Here is a 22,683-nt window from a genome sequence, read left to right as displayed (position 1 = left end):
ATAAAAATAATTACTTAGAAAAAGTATTACTAAGGAGCAGAAGTGGAAGAAAAACCCTGACTTGTAATGTCAGGTGTCAAAATGTAATATAGTCGATGTTGTGAAGAGCTAGCTTTGCATCGACACAAACAGGAGAAATTTTAAAAATTTGGTGTACTAATAATTTTTTTACATTCTTGTTCCCATTATGTGGTTCTTTTATGTATTATTACAAGGGAAATAAAGTTTTGTTTCAGCAGCTTTTTGTATTTTTTGCCGAATCCCAAGGGAACACTACATGTTGTCTACAAGGAGGTGTTTCACAAATTCTCGATTTTCTCAGAAGCAAAACATTTCTGTCCTTATAAGTATTGGACAAAAAAATGTTTTTATTCACATCCTCCATCAAGCCTGAAAACATGCGTACTTTAATCGGAATCACCCTGTACAAATGAAGCTTCATTCAAAATTTCAAGTCCATAGGTTAATTTGTTTTCGAGACATCATGCAAACGGACAGACAGACAGAAATGAAATTTGTTCTCTATGAATGATGGGCTTCGCTAACGCTCAATATATTTTCTATATTCTAAAACCATTAGAACTTATTTTTATTATTCTATATAATTTTGTTTTTAAATATATTTCATTGTGAGGTGAATGTTATGAAGTATAGAGTTCTGGTTACTTGCTAGGTTTTACATTGTATTTTCCTTGTAATAGTAGTGTCTATGGTGTGTAATAACACTTGTACTTTTAAAATTAAAGTTACCTAATGTAATTTATATTATTTGGTATTCTTCTTTTTGGTACACCAGTGGTTAAATAATATACAGAAACAGCACCTAGCTGTCCTTGTCAGTCACTTAAAATACATATAACCTTGGGAATCAAGAGATCCACACCAGAGTAGAGTCTGTTGGTGGATGAGTTACTTGCAGACTCCTGCTTGAGAAATACAAGGAACACTTTTGTAAGTGATTAAATTTTAACTAAAATAAAATACTGTACTTTGTTTACCATGTCACACAATTATTTTGTGTACCTTATAAATATGAGATAAATAATTTATATCTCATGAAATAACTCCTATTAGAGCTTATAACTTTTATTTGTTTGATTTGCTGTGAGGTAGGTAGAAAATAATATATTTTGCCTTAAAACAGAGGCATTTTCTTGAAGGATACATAACTTTTATATAGTAAAACTGAGTACAGAATTATTAACTGGAATTAAACAGGACATTTATTGGCTTGTCTCTTTTTGTAAAACAGAGGCATTTTCTTGAAGGATACATAACTTTTATATAATAAAACTGAGTACAGAATTATTACCTGCAATTAAACAGGAAATTTATTGGCTTGTCTCTTTTTGTAATAGTATGGTGAATACCATTTTTCCTCTGCCAATGTTTTAGAAACCGAGGCTCGTTATTTATATGTACACTTTAGACTCAACATTTTATTAGATTTGACATCCAAACCAGTTCTTATTTCTTCCTGCTATTTTAAAGCATGAAAGTTCTTAATATCATAGACTAATATTCCTAAGCTATAAGAGGAATGGGCTATAATAAATTTAGTAATTTCTGAATTTGTTCCAATATTTACTACTATGAAACAAAACAAGGATTGCATTACGTCATATTGTCACTTCACATCATTTTTGTTATTTAGTAGAATTACAAAGAAAGACAATCAAAACCTAGATGTGTTACTAAGATTAGTACCTAAGACCAGTCAAAAAATGTAATGGTGTAGTGTCATACCTCATTAATGAAATTATTACGATTTGTTCTCAGATTGCTTTGGGAATAGTGGTTCCAATAAAACTTGATTCTTTTCTTGCAAACTAACTTCTTGTTCTAACTAATCAACAATACATTTTTAAGAAAGAAATTTTTAAAAGGAAGAAATAAATACCTTGATTTTTGTGATAAGACATTTGTTTTTTTACAAAACCAGACATATAAAACTGATCAGAAGGCTAAATAAACAGTATTTTGAAAATACATGAGTAATCTCATCAATTTTTTAACCCAACCTAAAAATGATTGTGGAGCAGTGTCTATCAGATCCCTATCAATGTCACATTAGAATATTATTTGCAAAGATATTATGGTCTAAACGTTGACTTTTATAATTTTGCAGGACTCAGAAACTTAAAGGAACATCAGACACCATGTCAGTAAGAATGGACATTGAAAGAGGTTGTCTAATATGCTTTTCCAATTTATTCATTGTCAATTTTAGGCTTTATTTTTTATTTCAAATTGACTAAGCAGTGAAAAAGTTTTACAAATTGTATAATAATTTTAATTCAAATTTTAAAAGGTATAAATATGTTTACATATATGTCAAACATAACGTATCTGTTTTCACAACAAATAATATGAAATCCAAAATAAAATAAAGAGTGTAATTTTAGACAAAATTTACTTTGGTTACAAACTGTTAAAAAGAGATTTTTAAAAGGAACATGCATGAGAGATATTAAATAGAGGGAAACTAAAATGTCAGCCATTGCCAAACGCTTTAAAATCTAACCATATTTTCAAAAACTTCAAATTATTAAAATCAGTTTATAAACAACAAAACTCAACACTTAAGATGCATTATAATAAAAACATAAAGCTGAAAGTAGTGAACAAACATTTCGGACATCTTTATTTCAAATAAAGTAGCAACATTTTCCTTGACCCAATACTTTATATTAGAATATTTATTATAACCTTTGCTGATACAATTATTTTATTTAGTATTTTCAGTTAGTAATTGGGTTTAAAATTGTAAAGATATTTATAAAATTTTAAATTATTTGGGTTCTTACCTGATAATGGCTTCTTGTATACCAAAAGGCCTTGTATAATACATGTAAAATTATTAGACAATTTGAGTACATTTTTATAGTTATTACTACCAATCTTCTTCGATTTGAAAAAGAATTCTGTTAGAAAGTTTGAAAAATAAACACATTTTTACTATACCATTAAGATTGCAAAAAAGCACATAAAAATATAACTGCTTGTTTTTTTAATTATTTCTACTAAATAAGGTATATGTTAAAGATCTAATTTTCACTATTTCTACCTAAAGAATCATGAATAAATCAATGCCCTTGAAAGGGTGATTAAAAGTTTAATCTATTTGGATCAATTTCCTTTAGAAGGGTTTTGTGTTACTTAATTAAACAATTCCAGTGGTCTTGGTAACCTCCCAAACAAAACTTGTGCCAGCAATTAATATGAATAGAAGAAAATGGCATTTTCTCAACATCTTTATGTGGCAGTGAGATAGATTCACATTTAATACATGATACTACTAATAAAAAAGTATGTTATTTTATCACCATAAACCACAATGCATGTAATAGAATGTTACAACAATCTTAGCCAGTGGATGGATAATATACCCAATAGTACCTTGCAGCTGGTAAAATAGAACTATCAGGGAACAATTGATGTGTACTCCATAGTTATCAAATCACATTTGACTTTTTAGAGTAGTTTTAAAATTGAATGGTAAAGATTTGTATTATAGGATGGACAAGTATATCTCAAGCAAAAATTAGGGTTTGATATATCCTCACTTGAGTAAGAAATGTTTTGTCACCATGATAGAGCGCTTATGCATTTTGTAATAGCAAGTGACATGTTCTCTTGGTGATAGGCAAAGATGAACACTTTATCAGAGTTGATAACATGACTTCAGCATTATGAAGATAACAAAAAGCAGATAAAAGCTGTCTGTTTAATTAACTGACTCATAATATTTATACGTGTAGATTTTACTTGGTGTTTTACTGCAGGCAACCATGGAGAAGAAAACTGTTGTGATACAAACCAAGTTGGGTCAGCTGAGAGGTCTGGTCTGCAAATCTATTTTGACTGAGAAGGATTTTTATTCATTTCGAGGCATTCCTTATGGGAAACCACCTCTAGGAGAACTCAGATTTAAGGTAATATTTTAAGTAGTCACAATTTTAAAAGAAGTTTAATGTTTAAATCACTATCTTATTTTTAAAAGGTAATATTTACTGTAAGAATAAGTAAACAAAATTACAATAACAGTAACAAACGTTTTATTGCTAAAATCATTAGGTTTATATTGAAGTACAGGAGGTGTACATTAATAAATTAATAAATAAATCTTATCCTTTAGAGCTGATAGAAATGGTTGATTACAGCACCCTGTTAGGTACTGACATTTTGTCTGGGGCTAATATCGCTGACTGACTTTGTGTATTTGCATAGCATTTAGGAAACATAGTCCTAAGCCTAATTCTAGAACACATCCTTGTTAAAAATCACAGTACTCCAAATTATCTTCTATACAAACACTATACTTTGTTTTAAATTGACTCCTCTGCATGCTGATGACATGCAAGATGGTTATTTCAAATGTTGACCACGAAATAAATACTGCCATGAAATCCTTGAACACGAATATTTACCACGACCTGGGGACACACCTCGTGGGAATTTGTTTTCGTGGCTTAGGCAGACTGATTTGTCTTACGGGTATCACCACACTTGTACCGGAAATGTGTTTAACTCAGCTATGTAAAAAAAAGGAGTGTTCAGCATGATGATTGTTTTATATACTACTCTCTCTATAAACGGTACAAGTCATATCAATATCAATATTGTAATAAAAATTTTTTAAATTTACATAACATGTTTTTTACTAATATTTTAATCTTAAAAATAATTAAAATTAAATAAAACTGAGTTAAACCTTAGGATAATGAAAGAATTTCGGATACAAATGTTTCAAATTTATAGAATAGGGACTAATACATTTGTAACGTCTTGTTGGCTAATAAATAATGCAATTTCTTATTTTAAGTTTATTTTATTAATTTTCTCAATTAATTTATTATAATAACTACTCTTATTAAATATGAATTAAAGGTTTATTTGAATTTTATTGTGCCTTACCCCATACCTAATGATTGACCAAATAGACACAATATTAAAGAAAAAATTAGTTTAATAAATTTAAACAAACATTTAAAGTTTTAGTATACAATTTTGAAACACCATACCTTAAATAAATAATATTATAAAAAAGAAAAGAGTTTGATTCTTTGAAATATGACATGAGGTTGCTCTATCTCCACCGTAACTGAAATCCTAGAATCGTTTCTATTAACAAACATGTAACATTGTCTGTGATCTCGAGAGGGTGAATATTTGGTTTTCATGACCAAATATGTGCAAAATTAAAATTTTACAAGGTTATCTATACTATTGTATAAAAGTCTAATTCTGTGTGTGTGTGTGTGTGTGTGTGTGTGTGTGTGTGTGTGTGTGTGTGTGTGTGTGTGTGTGTGTGTTTTACTCAATCACATAAACACTACTGGACCAATTAATTGTACTAAAATGTTACTTGTTTTATTCAGCAGATAGTAAATGTATTTTTAATCACCTGTCAAAGTCAAGAATAATAAGTATAATAATTTATACACATTTAAACAGATAATAGTAAATGTTTATTCTAATTCACCTGTCATGATTTTACAAATGTCATGTTACGTGTCATAATGTACTACATCATAAGTGTGTTAACAATAAAGCTAAGGACTTTGACTTTAATCTCCCTTTAGACAGGATTTCTTCACACTGGTCAAAAATAGTTAAATTGTTACTGAAGTCATTAGAGCTATTCAGTAAAATGTCATGAAATATTGAAGAGATATATGAGAAATTTCAGTGGTATTTATAAAAAACAGTTTATAAGTTTGTACCCTAGGGCCCTATCTTCAGACGTAAATCTAGAGTGGATCAAGAAAATGGATCTTTCAGCCACTCTCACTTATCCCAAGATTGTTTGGAAAGCTATTTAAAAAGAATATGACATGGGCATGGTGTCCCTGTTTTTCACAATGAAATTACATGCAAAGCCAAAGGTGTAACTGCTAGTTAAGCATAAAATATAGTGGATTTATGTTTGATATTTTTTAATTTATTAAAAAAAATAACAATGACATTGCTCTTTCCTCACCCCACCGCACTACCATAGCCATAGAACTAGAATGTCTTTGAGAAGGATTGATGTAAAAGCTGGTTTTTTACAAGCTGCTCAACCATTTGGGAGCTGGGAAGGTGTGAGAGATGCTCTGGACAATGGACCCTTTCCTCACTGCACTATTATAGCCATAGAACTAGAATGTCTTTGAGAAGGATTGATGTAAAAGCTGGTTTTTTACAGGCTGCTCAACCATTTGGGAGCTGGGAAGGTGTGAGAGATACTCTGGACAATGGACCCTTTCCTCACTGTACTATCATAGCCATAGAACTAGAATGTCTTTGAGAAGGATTGATGTAAAAGCTGGTTTTTTACAGGCTGCTCAACCATTTGGGAGCTGGGAAGGTGTGAGAGATGCTCTGGACAATGGACCCTTTCCTCACTGCACTATCATAGCCATAGAACTAGAATGTCTTTGAGAAGGATTGATGTAAAAGCTGGTTTTTTACAGACTGCTCAACCATTTGGGAGCTGGGAAGGTGTGAGAGATGCTCTGGACAATGGACCCTTTCCTCACTGCACTACTATAGCCATAGAACTAGAATGTCTTTGAGAAGGATTGATGTAAAAGCTGGTTTTTTACAGGCTGCTCAACCATTTGGGAGCTGGGAAGGTGTGAGAGATGCTCTGGACAATGGACCGGACCCCAAGCAACCCCCCATGGGACCAATAGAGGTACCAGGGATGGACCTAACTACCAATGACGAAGACTGTCTTTATATCAACGTGTATATGAATGAGGTAAAAACACATAATTGTTGGATTTTTTTTAACAAATCACATAAATTTATTATTTTTTACTGATCCTTATCTCTTGAGAGGCTGGAAAATTTTAATTCCTGTCTGTTCCTGATGTATTTCAAAAATAAAAATAATAAGAATAATGAAATAAATTCATTATCACAAGTTACATACATCCTAATAATATTATGAATGTGAAAATGCTCTTGTTTGTTTCTTTTACTTTCATGCGTTAGCTATTCAACCTGTCCCAGGATTACGGTTGAATCAACCGTATTCATCAACCAGTATGAAGGAACCGTATTCATCAACCAGGAATACGGTTCCTGGGATGAATATAGATCTCTTCTTATTTTAAAAAACCCTCAGGACTACATCCCATTGGTCACTAAGGTATTGAAAAATCCCATCTTGGTCTGCAGTGTTTGATCATACTGTTATGTAGACATCTAACCTGTACTATAAATTTAAAGACTGCTATAAAACCCATCTTAGTTGTTAGGCTTCTCATACCTACTTATGTCAAATTTGTTTTCTCGATCGGAAAACAAGGCAAAATTAACTATGTAACAAAAAATACTAAGACCGGAGTAAATTACACCATAAATTTGACCATAAATGAATACTTTTGGACAGATTTTCTTGATTGTGGCAACAAGGAAAACTCAATATTGGCATCGGAAATATTATTCACTCAAACTAAAAGGGCTCATGTATGAGCAAAGCCTATGAACATGCATGTGAAGCTGCGAATAAGTGCAAATGGAATTACAAAGCAATACACCAGACAGTAAATGCATTTTTTCATGAAATAAAATTATAGCAGGACATTATGTCAATTTTTCAATCCATCGTTAAATGTCTTCACTAAGAAGGCTAAGAACTTTGACTTTAAGGTTTCTTCACATTGGTCTAAAATAGTTCCAATGATACTGAAATCATTGGAACTAATCAATTAAGTCATGGAATGTTATATGCAATGCAATGAGGAATTGCAGGTAAAGCCACGGATCTAAGTACATATATAGTTACTTTTCAACATAATAGCATTTGTCATACTGGGATATAAGTTTTTCAATACTCTCTTCATAGAAATTAAGTTTTTGACCAAAACTACCTGAAAAAGAACTACCACTTGTGTTATATTGCTTTTTTGTTTTATGTCTGCATTTATGTTATTTTTTATCTGCATTTCTATTAAGGTTACAAAGCACTATTTCATCACATTCAATCATACACACAGATCCTTTGCACAGTGCCTTGATACAATTTTGAAAAGTATCCCTGCAGTTTCCTATCAAGTAGCTTCCTGTACTTGCTAATTAGATGTTTGATGTGACTATCATTACATTAAAAATATCTCTTTTACTCTCATCCCTGAACACATCCTTGAGGAAATCTTTTTTTATTACCACATGAAGTATTTATTTGTGGCTTCCTATGTCTCATTCATTTTGTCAATATGGGTCATTTGTAGCAGCAGCAACAAAGCCTATGCCAATTTCATGTAAAACAATATATAAAATGAACAATTTGTTTTAATTTATATACTTTATTTTTCTTGGTACAAGGTCATTCAATTTTTCATGTGAGATTTCAAAATGATGATTCTCTCTTCTACACAACATGTTACCAATATCTTTATTTAATTATGGCATTCAATTTATTTTAATCAATAATTATTTTTGAGGCTAATTCTGTAACAAGAATATAAACAAAATATCTACTGTGACACCCCATCAGGGAAGATATACTTTACTATGATCATGATTTGTAATCTGTTAATTAAGTTGTTTTGGATTATATAGCGAGTGTTTAATATTTGTGATATAAATTATTTCATGTTCAATTTTAAAATGTTAATTAATTATTTGAAAAGTTTGTTAATTTTTAACTATATATTATAAAACCTTGTTTTTTTTGTTTAACGTTTAATGCGTATAAGATAAAATTAATTATATAATAAAGAATCATTTTGAAAATTATTAAAAAAATAAGTAAACTTTATCAGGTTTACATTGTAATGTATACAGAATACTTAACATTAATTGTGGGATATTTTTCAATAATTAGGATAAAAACATAATCATTCAATTTAGGACAAACATCAGGTAGCTAATTTATGTTTCCATAAACTACAAGAGTTCCTCCATACAATCGTATGAGAAACAGCGTGAGGCCATAAACTCACGAACTGAACCCTTAATTAGAGATGTGGGTTAGAAATAGGTAGTTTGAGCATTTATTCAATGTTTGAGAATTGGTTGAATTAAAAGGATTATTTTATTGATTGAGGCATAAATGAGGATCCACAGTATCACCCAAGTGTAGGTTACTTGTGATAAAAATTTTGTCAAGATACCTTGTACAGTTTCTGAAATATTGGGTCATTTGTCTTTTAAGACCCAACTTTCGAGAAAACGCAATTAGAGTAGGCCTACACAATTTTACTTAAATACAAGTTACAATCACCTTTAAAACCCTCCTGGTATGTAATCTTCTTCTTCTGCTTCATCTTGTAAGATTCCCCTTCTTTTCTTCAGCATGGATTCCTTTGTAGGGTTCCACTCTGCGGTCTGCGGTTCTCAGGCATGTCACCATTCTTTTCTGGATATTCAACTATGTCTGCAACACACTGATGAATACCCAAAACAAAATATCACACAGTAGTAACTTTGTAGAATACACTTATATAATAAGTGTTGCAGCCAATGCGCAGTAGACGGCTCAAAACAATACAAACTCTCTGAACACATAATCTTTAAACATTTAAAAGATATACTTTTAGATCTTCAACGGCCTTGCTTTTGTTTTTATAAAATTCAAAAAGAACTAAATAAAGATATAAAACAACATTTTTTGTGATTAATTTACCTTAAGTTGATAGTAAAGTTAAAACAGATTTCTCTCATTTTCTCATGGGCTACTAATGTTTCAGCTTCCAACAAAGGATAGCGTCAAGAAACCAGTCCTATTCTCTATCCATGGAGGAGCTTTTCTAGTTGGTTCTGGGGGTTCCAAAATGAATGGTGCAGAACATTTGCTGTACGATGATGTAGTCGTTGTTGCATTCAATTATCGATGTGGTGCTTTTGGTAAGAATTTAAGGTTTTACTTAAGTTATACACTATGTTTTAGTACAATAAACTATTTTAATACATTTTTCACATAAGATGTTTTATAAATGAGAAAATAGTAGAATAAATTTCATCAATTAAACCGTGTGTTAGTAAACAAATTATTATCATCTATTTTTTATAGAATTGTAATATTTATTTTTCAGTTATCTCTGTCACCAGGTAATATTGAAAGGAATGGACTATTTTTTTAGTAGAGACTATTTTCATAGCAATTGTTTTAGGTATGCTTCATATAGTAATGCATTAAAGTCTTGAAATTTTTAAAGGATTTCTATCCTTGGAGAATGAGGAAGTCCCAGGAAATGCAGGACTCAAGGACCAGACCTTGGCCTTGAAGTGGGTTCATGACAACATTGAGAGTTTTGGAGGTGACCCTAACAATGTCACTATCTTTGGCATCAGTGCAGGAGGATATTCAGTGGGATTCCATCTGGTTTCCCCTTCTTCCAGAGGTAATCTATTTATTTTAAACTGTCGCATTGCACAGTATAGAGCCTATGTTTTGCTGTCAATGTTTTTTATAGGATGCAATTTACACATCTGCTTCAGGAAATAAGCAAGTTGGCTGTAATATTAAAATATAAACAGAGTATGAAACAACCAAGGTTAGTTCTATATTTTATAAAGTTTCTTTCGCCGAATAAAATGCTCCCCTCTGAAGACATTTACTTTAACATATTAAATAACTATTTTTGTAATGAAATTTGGAGCATAATGTAAAACATGACAGGAGCGCACCCCCAAAAGCATTTTATTCCAAAATAATCGATTGCCTTATAATTATTTTAGGTTAAAAAGAACTTTCATTTCAGTGATAATAAAATATATAAATTCAAACTTTATATATATTGTAATTTGCAAAATACATGGATGGCACTATGCATATAATAATTAAATTTTGTTCAAAACTCCAAATATTTGATTTTGACCATCACGCAGCAACTGCGAAAGTGAGGTTATTTCTTACTACGGTATTTCTTGTGGCTTCTACCAGTACCCGGTACTTTCTGTAACCGAGCACAAAATGTACTCGTAATGATTTAGAATCATACATAGCAGAGTACTCCTAAAATAGTACAGTTACATGTTTCAGTTCTCTTACAGCTAAACCCAGAAGCAATAGTAACCATGTAATGTACTTATACTTGTTAGAATCATACACTATAGAGTATTCCTAAAATTTTACAGTTAGATGTTCCAGCTATTGTTACTACTAAACTAGTCCAATTACTTTGTACAAGAAACAGTGGTAAAGGTATAAAGTATCTGTATCGTAAAAATACCTTTAGCAGTAACCTGTATCGGGTACTTTTGGTTTGCGGTAACTTGTGCCTACTCTTGGGACAGACAAGTATCTGGTATAAAGTATATGTTATAGTAGTCAGTACATGATCAGTTGTCACAGTAGTGACTGAGTTCTCCAAGTTCTGTACTGTGTTAGTTTGTTGTCATTCGTTGTCACCACAAGGCAACACCGCCCTGGGTGCAGTCTGGTGATTTGCACGTTAAAACAAGCAGTTACTGGTAAATTAACAAAACCTGCTCAATTTATTCTGTGTTAGAAATTACAACTGAATCATCGTCTTCAGAGAGAATATTTCACAACTGATGGATGCTACCTAAAATGGTTGTTTTGGTAAAACTGGATGACATTTAAGATATTATTATTGATGTTTTTTTATTTTATCAGGCTTGTTCCACAAAGCTATAATGCAGAGTGGATCTCCCATGAATTCGTTGCTAATTCAAGACAACCCACGGTCCCAAGCCACAAAACTGGCCAAGACACTGGGGTGTACATCTGATGATCCTGATACAGTACTTCAGTTTCTTCAGTCTGTACCTGCTGATGATATTGTTGCTGCCACCAAAACAATGTCTAAAGAGAAGGTAAAGTGGGATACAATATTTAAAGAAAATACTAAGTAGTTTGATAAATTATCATTTTAGAGTGTTTCTTTTAAATTTCATTATTAACCGTGATGATTTCAAAGGCTAATAGAATTATGGAAATTTTCCATCAATATGTGTGTTTTAGTTGTAACTCATAAGGAAAGGTTTCATAACAATAAAAATAATGGAAGAATGGCCTATACATAAAAATGTACTCACATTGCTTGTTTTAATATCATTGTTGAAATAAATGGTTTGAAAGGATAACTTATTGTGAAAATTTTACACATTTAAGTGTTTTAGTTCTTTGTAAATAATGAAAAATTTCCATACTACTGTTAATTTATTTGTAGTTAAAAATTGACTTATATTGGCCCCAAATATGCTCTTTGTCACGAAATTTAATTCTCCAACTTAACAATGCATCTTTTTGGGAACTAGCTAATATTCATGTACTGATACTATTTTATACTGTGCTTTATTTATCTGTTTTGGAGGACTATAAATAAGATTATTTTAAGTTTTTTTTTGTGCTTTTTTAACACATTTAAGAAAAATGAGCTACTGTAGAGATGTCTTCATGGTAAAATCTAAGCCCAGGAAGATGACATAAATACCATCCTCTTGCATGCATTTAACTGTAGTTCATTATAATAACTACTTTGATAGATGCTACCATTACATTTGTTGCAATCTGTAAGTCTATAAAAATCACAAACCATTTTTTTGTTTTTTATTAAAATCATTAGTGTATACTTAAAAAATTTGTTAAAAAAATTATATATATATATATTCAAACCATTGATAGCAGAGTGAATTTGGAGTTGACAACCAACCAACTTTTACCAGGAAAAAAATTGGATGAGATTTATTTTAAGAAAACTGCACTCTTATGAATTTGCTTGAGTGATTTTTCTGGTTTCCATAAAAGAAAAAACTCCTATTTTTCAGATGTTCTTTGTCTTTTTATCTAGAATATTTACTAAGAACATTCACATTTATTTTAATGTAAAAACATGGACTTAGTGTGGTTTGTCTTGTGAGTAAAGTAACCGCTTTAAAATAAAAACAGCCATTGTAAGATTTCAAACAGCTACTGCTGCTCCACAGTTCATAAAAACTTGGAATTAAATTTTTTTCCAAGGGCGTTTTGAAATTTTTAAGCTCCAATCACATTAGTGCATTTGAGCAATTAATGTACATAAATGTTATATATTTGATTACTTTTTGATAGCACTGGTATAAACAATGTTTTTCTTAACCAGAAAACGATTGGGTTTCCAGGAGGCAGTGAAAAAAGTCACCTTGATATTCACTCCCAGTGTAGAGGTTTCAGGAAATGAACCCTTCTTAACCGATGATCCTGACAAACTCATGAAGACAGGACAGTTTGCTCATGTTCCTGTTATTATAGGATGTTGCGCCCATGAAAGCAGTGTGATTGCAATGTGTAAGTATGCATTTTAATCATACAATTGATTCAAATTAAAGATAAGCTATACCAAGAAAGAGAAATGCATTTTAAGAGTGGTTTTCATAGTAGTATTGTTTTGTAAACCCTTAAAAATTATGGTGTAGTATTAATCCTTTCCAACAACAATACAATGAATATACAATACACTAACATCAATATTTAACTTTTTTATCATATTACAGAAATAACAGCTGTTTTTAATACTTAAGAATCAAGAATCTTTATTAGTCATTATAACATCATTAAAATGCATTGACATCGTCACCAGAGCTTCAATAAAATATTAGATCTAGATATATTACATTAAATGTTAATTTCAGTGAAAACCTGACTGGCCGAGATGAAATAACAGTATCCTATGTATAACTAAGCATGGACAATCAACAATAAATACATGTATTAATAGATTATAGAGAAAATAAATTAATAAAATTGTAAAACATTCAATAATAAATAAATAAATAGTACAATAACAGACAATTTAAAACAGTTACATTTAAAACATTTATGTGGGCTACAATACAGATAGGTTAAAAATAAAAAGAAACATCTATCACAGACAGTGTCAGGTATTCATCTATACTATAAAAAGGTCTAGTTAACAGCCATCTATACATCACTGATTTGAATTTACTAAGACTAATGTTATGACTGGTAAGAGGTAGTTTATTAAACAAACGGATACTGATAAAAGAATACATAGATTGTGTTTTACTTAATCGGCAGTAGGGCTGATCTAAATATAAGTTGCCTCTAGTAGGATAGTGATGAATGTTATTTCTAAGAGAAAAGTCACCAAGATTCTGTTTTAATTTAAACAGACATGAATAAATATAAAGGTTGATAACAGTTAGAATACCTTCCTCCGCAAAAATAGGTTTACATGTAGTTAAGGAGGAGACACCTGCCAAAATTCTAACAGCCTTTTTCTGTAACAGTAATACTTTTTGAATATCATGACTGTTACCCCATATGGTGATTCCATATGATATGGTGCTATGAAAAAATGCATAATATGCGGATTTAAGATAATCTTTGGGAACAAGTTTCTTTAGGTGGCACAGCAAAAAAATTACTCTTGACAGCCTACAACAGACACTCTGAACATGGGGTTGCCAAGTCAACTTAGAATCTAAAGTTATACCCAACAGTCTTACACAGGACTTTAAATTTAAATTATACTTTGTTAACGTAAGATTTTTACAAAGAGAAAATAAAATATTTTGTGATTTATTATCATTTAGTAACAGACCATCAGATGAAAACCAGTGGTTAGCTTGGTGGAGGACATGAGTTCTCTCTACAAATAAGGTATCTATATCGTTATTTATACAATAAAACGTGGAGTCATCTGCAAAAATTACTGAACCGCAATCCACATTGGTAGAAAAATCATTTATAAGAACTAAGAATAAGAATGGGCCAAGGACCGATCCCTGTGGTACATAAGTTGACCCATACAGTGATTTTTTTTTATTATTATAACAGAGATCTAAAAATTCAGCTGGTGCTGAATCAAGTTTTTCAGTGTTAACCTCAAACTTTGTTATTATTTTAGTAGGGTGGAAGTAAATACACAAAACATATGTTTAATATGTAAAACTGGCAGTATTACTAGATTAAGTTATTATATAATAAAGATTAAATAAAACGTGTAAGCAGCTTCACCTTGTTTTTAAAACATGATCGAATAGAATCTCTTTGCTCCTAGTAATGAAAACTATTAATTCATCAGTCATAATCTTTATTGCCATTGATCACAATGCAATAAACATTAATATTGCTTTATAGCAATTGTTAAAATATACTGTGGTAGACATATGGCACCAATCTTCAAATATCACATTATTTTTACAATAAAAGCATTCTCACTCTTTGCTTGATAACATAACATAATTAATTGTCTTGTAACTTATTACTTAATGTCTGGAAAAATCCTGTTTCCTTTACAACCTTTCATTCTTAAAAATCAACATTAAGCAAAGGATTAATACACAATTTAAAGTAATTTTATACTTTTTGTCCTTTTTTGGCACAAGTTGAATAGAACGTTTTCTGATCAAAACACTATTTGTTCTAAACATTTGTCTTATCAGTGGCCATTTAGTGATCATTGGCTAAGTTGAGTTCATAAATCCAAAATATAGTTGTGCAGTAGTTTTTACTAGGTAATTATGAATAAATATAATTTAAAATTAACATCTACAATCTTGATCATAGTTGATGGAGTATGTGACGAAACATTCAACACTTTCAATGAGAACCCTGAATGGCTGGTTTCACCATGTTTGGAACTCAAACCTGGAAGTGCCAATGCAAAAGAAGCTCAAAAAGCGATTTGGGATTTCTATTTAAAGGGGAAACCTATATCCTGGGATAACCTTACAGGTTACATGAATGTAAGTAAATAAAATGGATTTGTATTAATTCTTAGTATTGGAATATAAATACATTAACGAAACAGAGATAAATAAATTTATTAATCGTTAAAATTTGGTCTGTATAACTTAATCAGAAAGGAACAACGCAACAAATAAAGTATAAATAATTTTAACTTAATATTTTGCAAATATGAAAAATACAAATAATGAAAGCAATACAGTATAAATAATATTATAAAATATTATTTGTTGTACATATTGATGAATTGTATCTATGTACCACCATAATGTGATCTCCAAATTTGAACTTATGCATGTTAAATTAAGATAAAAACTAATTTTTTAATTAAATATGGCCAGGACTCTTAAAAATTTGCTATAACAAATAATTAATGAACATATGCAATAAGAAACCGTACAAAATGCAAATGATGGGTCCCACAAAAATGTGCAACTTTCTGTAACATATGCCCACTATGAACATTCTGTATAGTGCAGCTGCAAGGGTGATAACTACATGGCGTATTGTAATTAGAGAGGTATTGTACAGAAGTTTAAAGTTGTTATTCATTGTTATGTTTTGCTCAATTTCTTGTTTTAAAATACGTTTAATATAAACAAATATAGCAACTAATATAATTTTGTTTCAGTACCAAAGTGACAACCTTTTCGTTCTGGGAATGCATCTGACTAGAAAAGAACTTTTGAAAAAGTCAAAAGAACCAGTTTACACATACCTGTTCTCCAATCATTCAAGATGTATTTGTCAATTTTTTGCACACTTCTTACCTGCGTATGCATCAATCCTTGATCCATCACGTAAGAACTGTTTTGAATTCTTGCTTAGCCTAACAATTGCTTATAACACAATATATAATCCAAGGGAAATATTCATGAAATTGCGGTAATTAATTCATTTTCTGCGGTACTATAGAAAATAATCATATAGTATTATTGTTGCTTAATATAGTTGCTTATACCAACTGTGAGAAAAGAGATGGAACCTGCGAAGGAAGGAAATTGATAAAGCCCCTGTAATAACTGTCCTGACAAACACAGCAGACAGAAAATAAAAAATAAAAAATCTAATCCACTTCTGAACAACGTATAACCTTTGATTTTACAAACGAAGTAGACCATCCATCCATATAAGGATTTTATGGCAAAAATAATGTGCATCAATAGCAATTATATACAGCAAAGTATAGAAAGTGCTATCTATCATACTAATTTTTTCCTTTGTTGTAATCCTATGGCGTATAAAAAATATAATATGGTATAAAATTTATATTATATTATATTTATATCTAGACTTGGTGTTGTGCTGCAATACTGACGTTGTTAATACTTGTAAAAAGTCTTAAAACAATAAATTCAATGATTGAATAATTAATTCCTAGTAATATAACCAATCCACTCTGTTAAGTTTTTGATAAAATACTTTCTAGAGTTAATCTTTAATATCAATAATTGTTTTATAAACAGGTACATGCCATGGAGCGGATTCCTTATTTACTTACGGAAGCAGTGAAGGACTACCGCTCAGTCCTGTTGACAAGGAGGCAATAAAAAAACACGTTAAAGCATGGACTACCTTTGCTTCTACTGGGTAAGTTATAAAACAGTTTATACTTTATACAGATTGTTCAAAAAGAACATAGATAAAATTAGCTCTAAAATGACTATTGTTATAAATAAACATGATATTGGTTTCTGTTACAATCACAGTATTTGATCATATTATAATTTTTGAAATTTGAATACACGTCATATATGTTGGTAGTGACAAATTCAAAAAATAGTTTAATTTAAAGCCTAATAAAAATTGTATATGTTGCATCCATGAAAAACGGATTTGATGCACTTTTAGTCAGGTAACTCAAATAATTTTAAATTATGTAATATTCTAGACGTTTAATGAGACGTTACCGAAATTACACATAATTAGAAGGCTTATTGCATTGCATGATCATTTAGACCGACCTGAATATTAGAAATTTTATCATCAAGTGTTTTCGGATAGACAAGGCTGTCACCTTCCAATTATTTTAATCGAGGTTGTACTCGTAGTAATACAGTACCTCTCTTTCCTCTCACTGTTATCACCTCCCACTAATCTAATCCTATCTAGCTTGTAGTCATCATCATCATCATCAGACGTTTCCGTTATCACGGGTCGTCGTACACAGCCTCCTCCACTTTTGTCTATCATTCCAGGTCTCCTCTTCCTCCACCTGTATTTTCTGTAGTCCCCTTCTCTCTATGTCTTTCCACACTTGGTCCTCCCATCTTCCTCTCGGTCTTCCTCTTGGTCTTCTTCCTCCTTCCTCCTTCTCCAGTGCTATTCTAGGCATTCTATTATCTCCCATCCTCTTCACATGCCCCATCCACTGTATTCTTCTTCCTTCCATTGTCTCTTGCAGTGAAACTACCTTCAATCTTTCTCTGGTTATTTCGTTCCTTATTCTATCTCTTCTTGTAGTCTTCTCTATCCCTCTTAAAAATCTCATTTCTGCTTCTCTCCCTCTAAGTCCCTCTAAGTCCAACCCCTCGTCCTCGTCGTGAGGGACGGGCAACGGCTCAAAGAGACGGCTAACGGGGCTCTGGTGAAGCTACGTCAGGTCTAGCAAGCCGGTAGTGGATAAAACTTGCTTTCAAAAATAAGAAAAAAATATAAAAAATAGCTTGTAGTAAAACTTTGAAATTGTTACTATGCTTAAACATCTCAGAGACGCATCTATAACAATGACTGTACTTTCATTCAAAACAATGAAAGTACATTTAGCATTCTTATCGCTGTGAGATCTACAATATGAACATTATCAAGTGTGGTATGAGTGAGGCTGATTCATGATCGTTACTTCATAAAACTAAGCCTTTAGGTAGTAAGCAGCCTTGGTTTGATTTATAATTATTAAGGGTTAGAAACAAGTATTCAGGTTACTTTATTTTTTGAGAAAAATTAATTCAGTGTTAACTGAACAAAATTATTTAGATGTGATCAGAGAGTTCAAGATACTGTGTAGGAAGAAAAAATAGTATTTTGAAACAAAACTGTAAGAATCTAATCCAAACAAATTAGTGGTAGAGAGGACTTTATAGTCCTAACTTCTCTTCTAATAAAGACATTTTTCATTTAATTTTATTTTTTATTTCAAATTATGCAAAAAGTTTTTGGAATGTACACTCTTGTGGCTCTTACACATTTAAATATATTTTAATCACATGAAGTACTGTGATAGTTATTTATTTTTTCTGTATATGCGTAGTATTTTTAATGTTATTTTAATGTTATTTGTTGAATTTAATGAACAATTGATTTTAATTTAGTTAATTTTTGTTGTCTCCACATATATTCAAGCTAAAACAGGAAAGAGTTCCTGTTATAGTTAATAAAAACGGTTTTAATTCAGTTCATAGAATCTTACAATATAATAGCCAAGAAACATATCTTTACAAACATTTCGATTGAGCTGTAAATATTCATTATTGTATAGTATTTGTGTAGTTATGAGAATTATTAATAGTTTTATTTTTTTAATATTACACTTAATTGAACAATTTAATTTTATTAGTTATTGTACTCACTAGCGTCAGTTACATAATACTCAACTTTGTCTTTAAGAGCTTTTAATTTATTTCTTGAGGTGTAATTGTTTTTTGTTAACTTCAATTTTTCTGCCAACCAAATCAGACATTTAGAAAACCATTGTTTTGATGTGTGTATTTTAAATTTAAAAACATATTTTTTATTACTTGTACTTTTTGAATAAAGGCACTTTTCATTCATTCACAGAAGTCTTATTAAACATTTGCAACTGAAACAAATGTAATACACTTTACATAAAGAACTGATTATAGTGAATAACATTAAAAAAACGTAACAATAAAGAATTTTACTTAGTGTACAAAATCCTTATGTAAAAGTTGAAAACTTATTTTCAGAGTTTAAAATTTTGAACGTGGTTATCAATTGTTTTGTTGATCTTTCTAAAAACTTTCTAATCTAAGATGAACTGTCTTCATTAGAAACTACATGAAAGAGGCTAAATACCTGACCCTTCTCCAATTTCTCCAACAAAAATTTGTTACTTAATCTTGAAAAGACAAATTTTGTCTTATTCAGGACTCGCCAAAATAAATGTGTAGACAGTCCAAAGATCGAAATTGGACAAGTAAAACTTAATCAATTAGACAGTACAAAATTTTTAGGAATGGTTTTAGACAAAAACTTAACTTGGAATGAGCATACACATGCAGTTCTAAATAAATTATCTTCTGGGTTGTATGCTTTAAGGAGCATATCAAAATTCTGTAGGTTGGATGTTTTAAAATTGGTTTATTTTGCCCATATACACTCACATATATCTTTTGGTATTGTGTTGTATGGTGCAACAAGTGATCAAAATTTACAAAGTATTCTTCACATTCAGAAACAAGCCATTCGTATAATGATTAATCTGGAGGATCGTGAATCGGCAAAGCAACATTTTCAAACTCTAGGTATTCTTACTTTGTATGGCTTGTACATATTAGACACTGTGGTGGCTGTTAGGAAGGCTAGGGATAGACTTCCTGTATTGGGATCATCACATGGCTACTTGACTAGAAATCGAAACCAGTTGGCAGTACCAAAATCAAAAATTAGAATTTAAGAGAAAAAACCCATTAGTTGCTGGAGTAAAGTTTTACAATAGTATCCCCGAAAATATAAAAAGCATTCCTAATGTCAAATTGTTCAGACTAAAATTAAAACAATATCTTGTTGACAAAACATTATACTCATTTAATGAGTTTTTTGAGAGCAGGGTGGAATAAACTATAGATTATTGCTTAAGTGTTAATTATACTTTTGTTTAAATACATACTGTTTTTAGCAAATTAACTTATGTATTTAGTTCTTAAATCTAAGTTCATACTATTGACACCGTTTATATTTGTATATTTATTCTTGTAATGTAATGTGCAAATGGTAAATAAAGATTGTTTTGAATTTGAATTTGAACTTCTGTAATAGTTTTGTTTTTTTTTCTAGTAATCCAAACGCTGATGAACTTGGAGCAACATGGAAGAATGACTCCATAGCCGAGCCTTGCTACATGGATATTGCCTCTCCTTGGGCATTGAAGGAGGGAGTTATTTTTTCAGACAGAATGTGTTTTTGGGAGAAATTATTGTCAAAATATAGCAACTCTTAAAAGTTTGAATCTGCTCACACCATTCTATTATGTAAAAATTAATAAATAAACATTATTTATTTACAAAACGTTCTCTACTTCATCTACAAATACTAAATTACTTACGGATGTTTATGTATTATATGTATATACATGGTACGTTCCTTTTTCAAGAACTGGCTTAAGAGATAGCCAGGCCATATTTAGACCGGTTTTTTTGAACAATTTTACCAGGGCCCAGGTCGGGCCTTGTCACACGTCTATTTGAAGGGACCGTGTCGCATGGCGGGTATCTATTCTGGGGCCTGCCAAAGCAAAGTACCTTTAGATGGCTGTACTGGTGACAATCTTGACTGTAACCATATAAGAACAATGTTAAGCACAAGAGAAAGCATTTGGATGCGTATTAATTAGAAATATCCCAAAACACTATGACCAGAAATAAGAGCGTAGAGGTGCATGAAGTTTAAATTGTTTTTATGAGGAAAAACCTAAGGTTGTTTCAATACAGCTGACTCTTATCATGGTACCACCAAATTCTTGCACAAAAATAATATATTTGCAATAAATGAATTAGAGTTATTTTAAAACAAGTTTAATTCTGCCAAGATAATTTCATAAGTTTCTATATGAGAAAAAAGTGTTTAAATGTATCATCACAAATAGTATTAAAAAACCTTTAAGTTATTGATTATATATGTAAAAATACATATGATTTAAGTACCTGAAGATGGTTATCACCAAAATATATGCTAATGATTTAGTAAGATAATTGTTTTGAACAATTATTTATTCTAAGAAGAAAAAAAATTAAGTATATACAAATATAAATGTAATTTTTCAGGTACTATCTTAGTTTTTCCACAAAAATTGTACGGTTTATAGTAAGAATCAGGGCCGTCCGAAGGGGGGGGCGAACGGGGCGGTCGCCCCGGGCGCTGCGGCCAAGGGGGCGCCGCGCCGCGGCTAGGAGGTACCTTACTCATAGTCAATATTAAATTTTTAAAACAAAATTTCAACGATATTCTACTATATACATACAAACCCCCAATCCGGTGCCTTAATATTTGTTAAAAAGAACTTGGTTTGAACCATATACTTAAAAATACTGTTTATTTTTAATAAGTTAAGTTTGGCAACACCGCGCGGCAAAAACAACTTTGGCAACACCGCACTCGCAACTCCAACTGTCACTGTCATTGCGTCTACACCGTATAGGTTAGGTTGCTAACTACTCTCGTGTGTTTAGTGTTTGTAGAGACTTAGAGCTGTGAAATTAAGCGAATGTGTACGTGAGAGGTGAGCTTCGTATTGTATTAGTACCTACATATACAAAAGCTACAGACATGTGGTAGTTAATATGTGTTGGTTGTCATATGTATTGGTAATAATTATGTAAATGTTGTTTCAACCAAGGTACTATGTGCACTCTAGCTTGCATGTCGTAGCGTAGGCATAAAAAACTACGCAACATGTAGACCAACAGATTTAAACATTATTTTTTAATTTCATTTTAAGTAAACAAGCAGAATTTTTTGAAGAAGTTTCATTTTATTTGAGATTATTTTATTAAAATGTCTAAAAAACTATCAGGTCTAAAATGTCTAAAATGCAGCAATTGATACTGAGCTCATGGGCCAAATACAAAAAGAAGCCGAGAGATAGCAAAACATACTAAGAAGAATTATTGCTATTATTATTTACTTAGCAGAACACAACTTGGCTTTTCGTGGAAACTCAACAAAACTTTTTACAAAAAATAACGGAAACTTCCTTGGGCTTATCCAGTTACTAGGAGAGTTTGATCCGGTTATGATGGAACATTTAAGATGCATTGAAGAGAGTGAATATCGAGTTCAAGTGTTAAGTG

The 22,683-nt window shown here is 31.0% G+C and overlaps 1 protein-coding gene across 1 annotated transcript; it reads left to right on the top strand.

Moving 5' to 3' along the window:
• Window positions 1-809: 809 nt before the first annotated feature.
• LOC124365079 (juvenile hormone esterase-like) lies at window positions 810-20,902 on the top strand. Its single transcript, XM_046821009.1, has 11 exons — window positions 810-951; window positions 3,786-3,935; window positions 6,593-6,748; window positions 9,687-9,843; window positions 10,155-10,340; window positions 11,579-11,778; window positions 13,066-13,231; window positions 15,476-15,654; window positions 16,287-16,455; window positions 17,122-17,245; window positions 20,672-20,902. The coding sequence occupies exons 2-11, from the start codon at window positions 3,792-3,794 to the stop codon at window positions 20,832-20,834; spliced, it is 1,644 nt and encodes a 547-aa protein (XP_046676965.1). The 5' UTR covers window positions 810-951; window positions 3,786-3,791; the 3' UTR covers window positions 20,835-20,902.
• Window positions 20,903-22,683: the final 1,781 nt, after the last annotated feature.

Source organism: Homalodisca vitripennis, chromosome 6 (assembly GCF_021130785.1).
Source record: "Homalodisca vitripennis isolate AUS2020 chromosome 6, UT_GWSS_2.1, whole genome shotgun sequence".
Taxonomy (NCBI): Eukaryota; Metazoa; Arthropoda; class Insecta; order Hemiptera; family Cicadellidae; genus Homalodisca; species Homalodisca vitripennis.
Note: the sequence above shows the minus strand (reverse complement) of the source record. Positions and strands in the feature narration are given on the sequence as shown.

What these genes read in the sequence shown, in the direction of transcription:
- LOC124365079 (XM_046821009.1), top strand. Translation starts at nt 3,792, where the DNA reads ATGGAGAAGAAAACTGTTGTGATACAAACCAAGTTGGGTCAGCTGAGA. An exon ending in AAGCAGTGTGATTGCAATGT is followed by an intron (nt 13,232 to 15,475) that starts GTAAGTATGCAT and finishes TCTTGATCATAG; the next exon opens with TTGATGGAGTATGTGACGAA. An exon ending in ATCAATCCTTGATCCATCAC is followed by an intron (nt 16,456 to 17,121) that starts GTAAGAACTGTT and finishes TTTTATAAACAG; the next exon opens with GTACATGCCATGGAGCGGAT.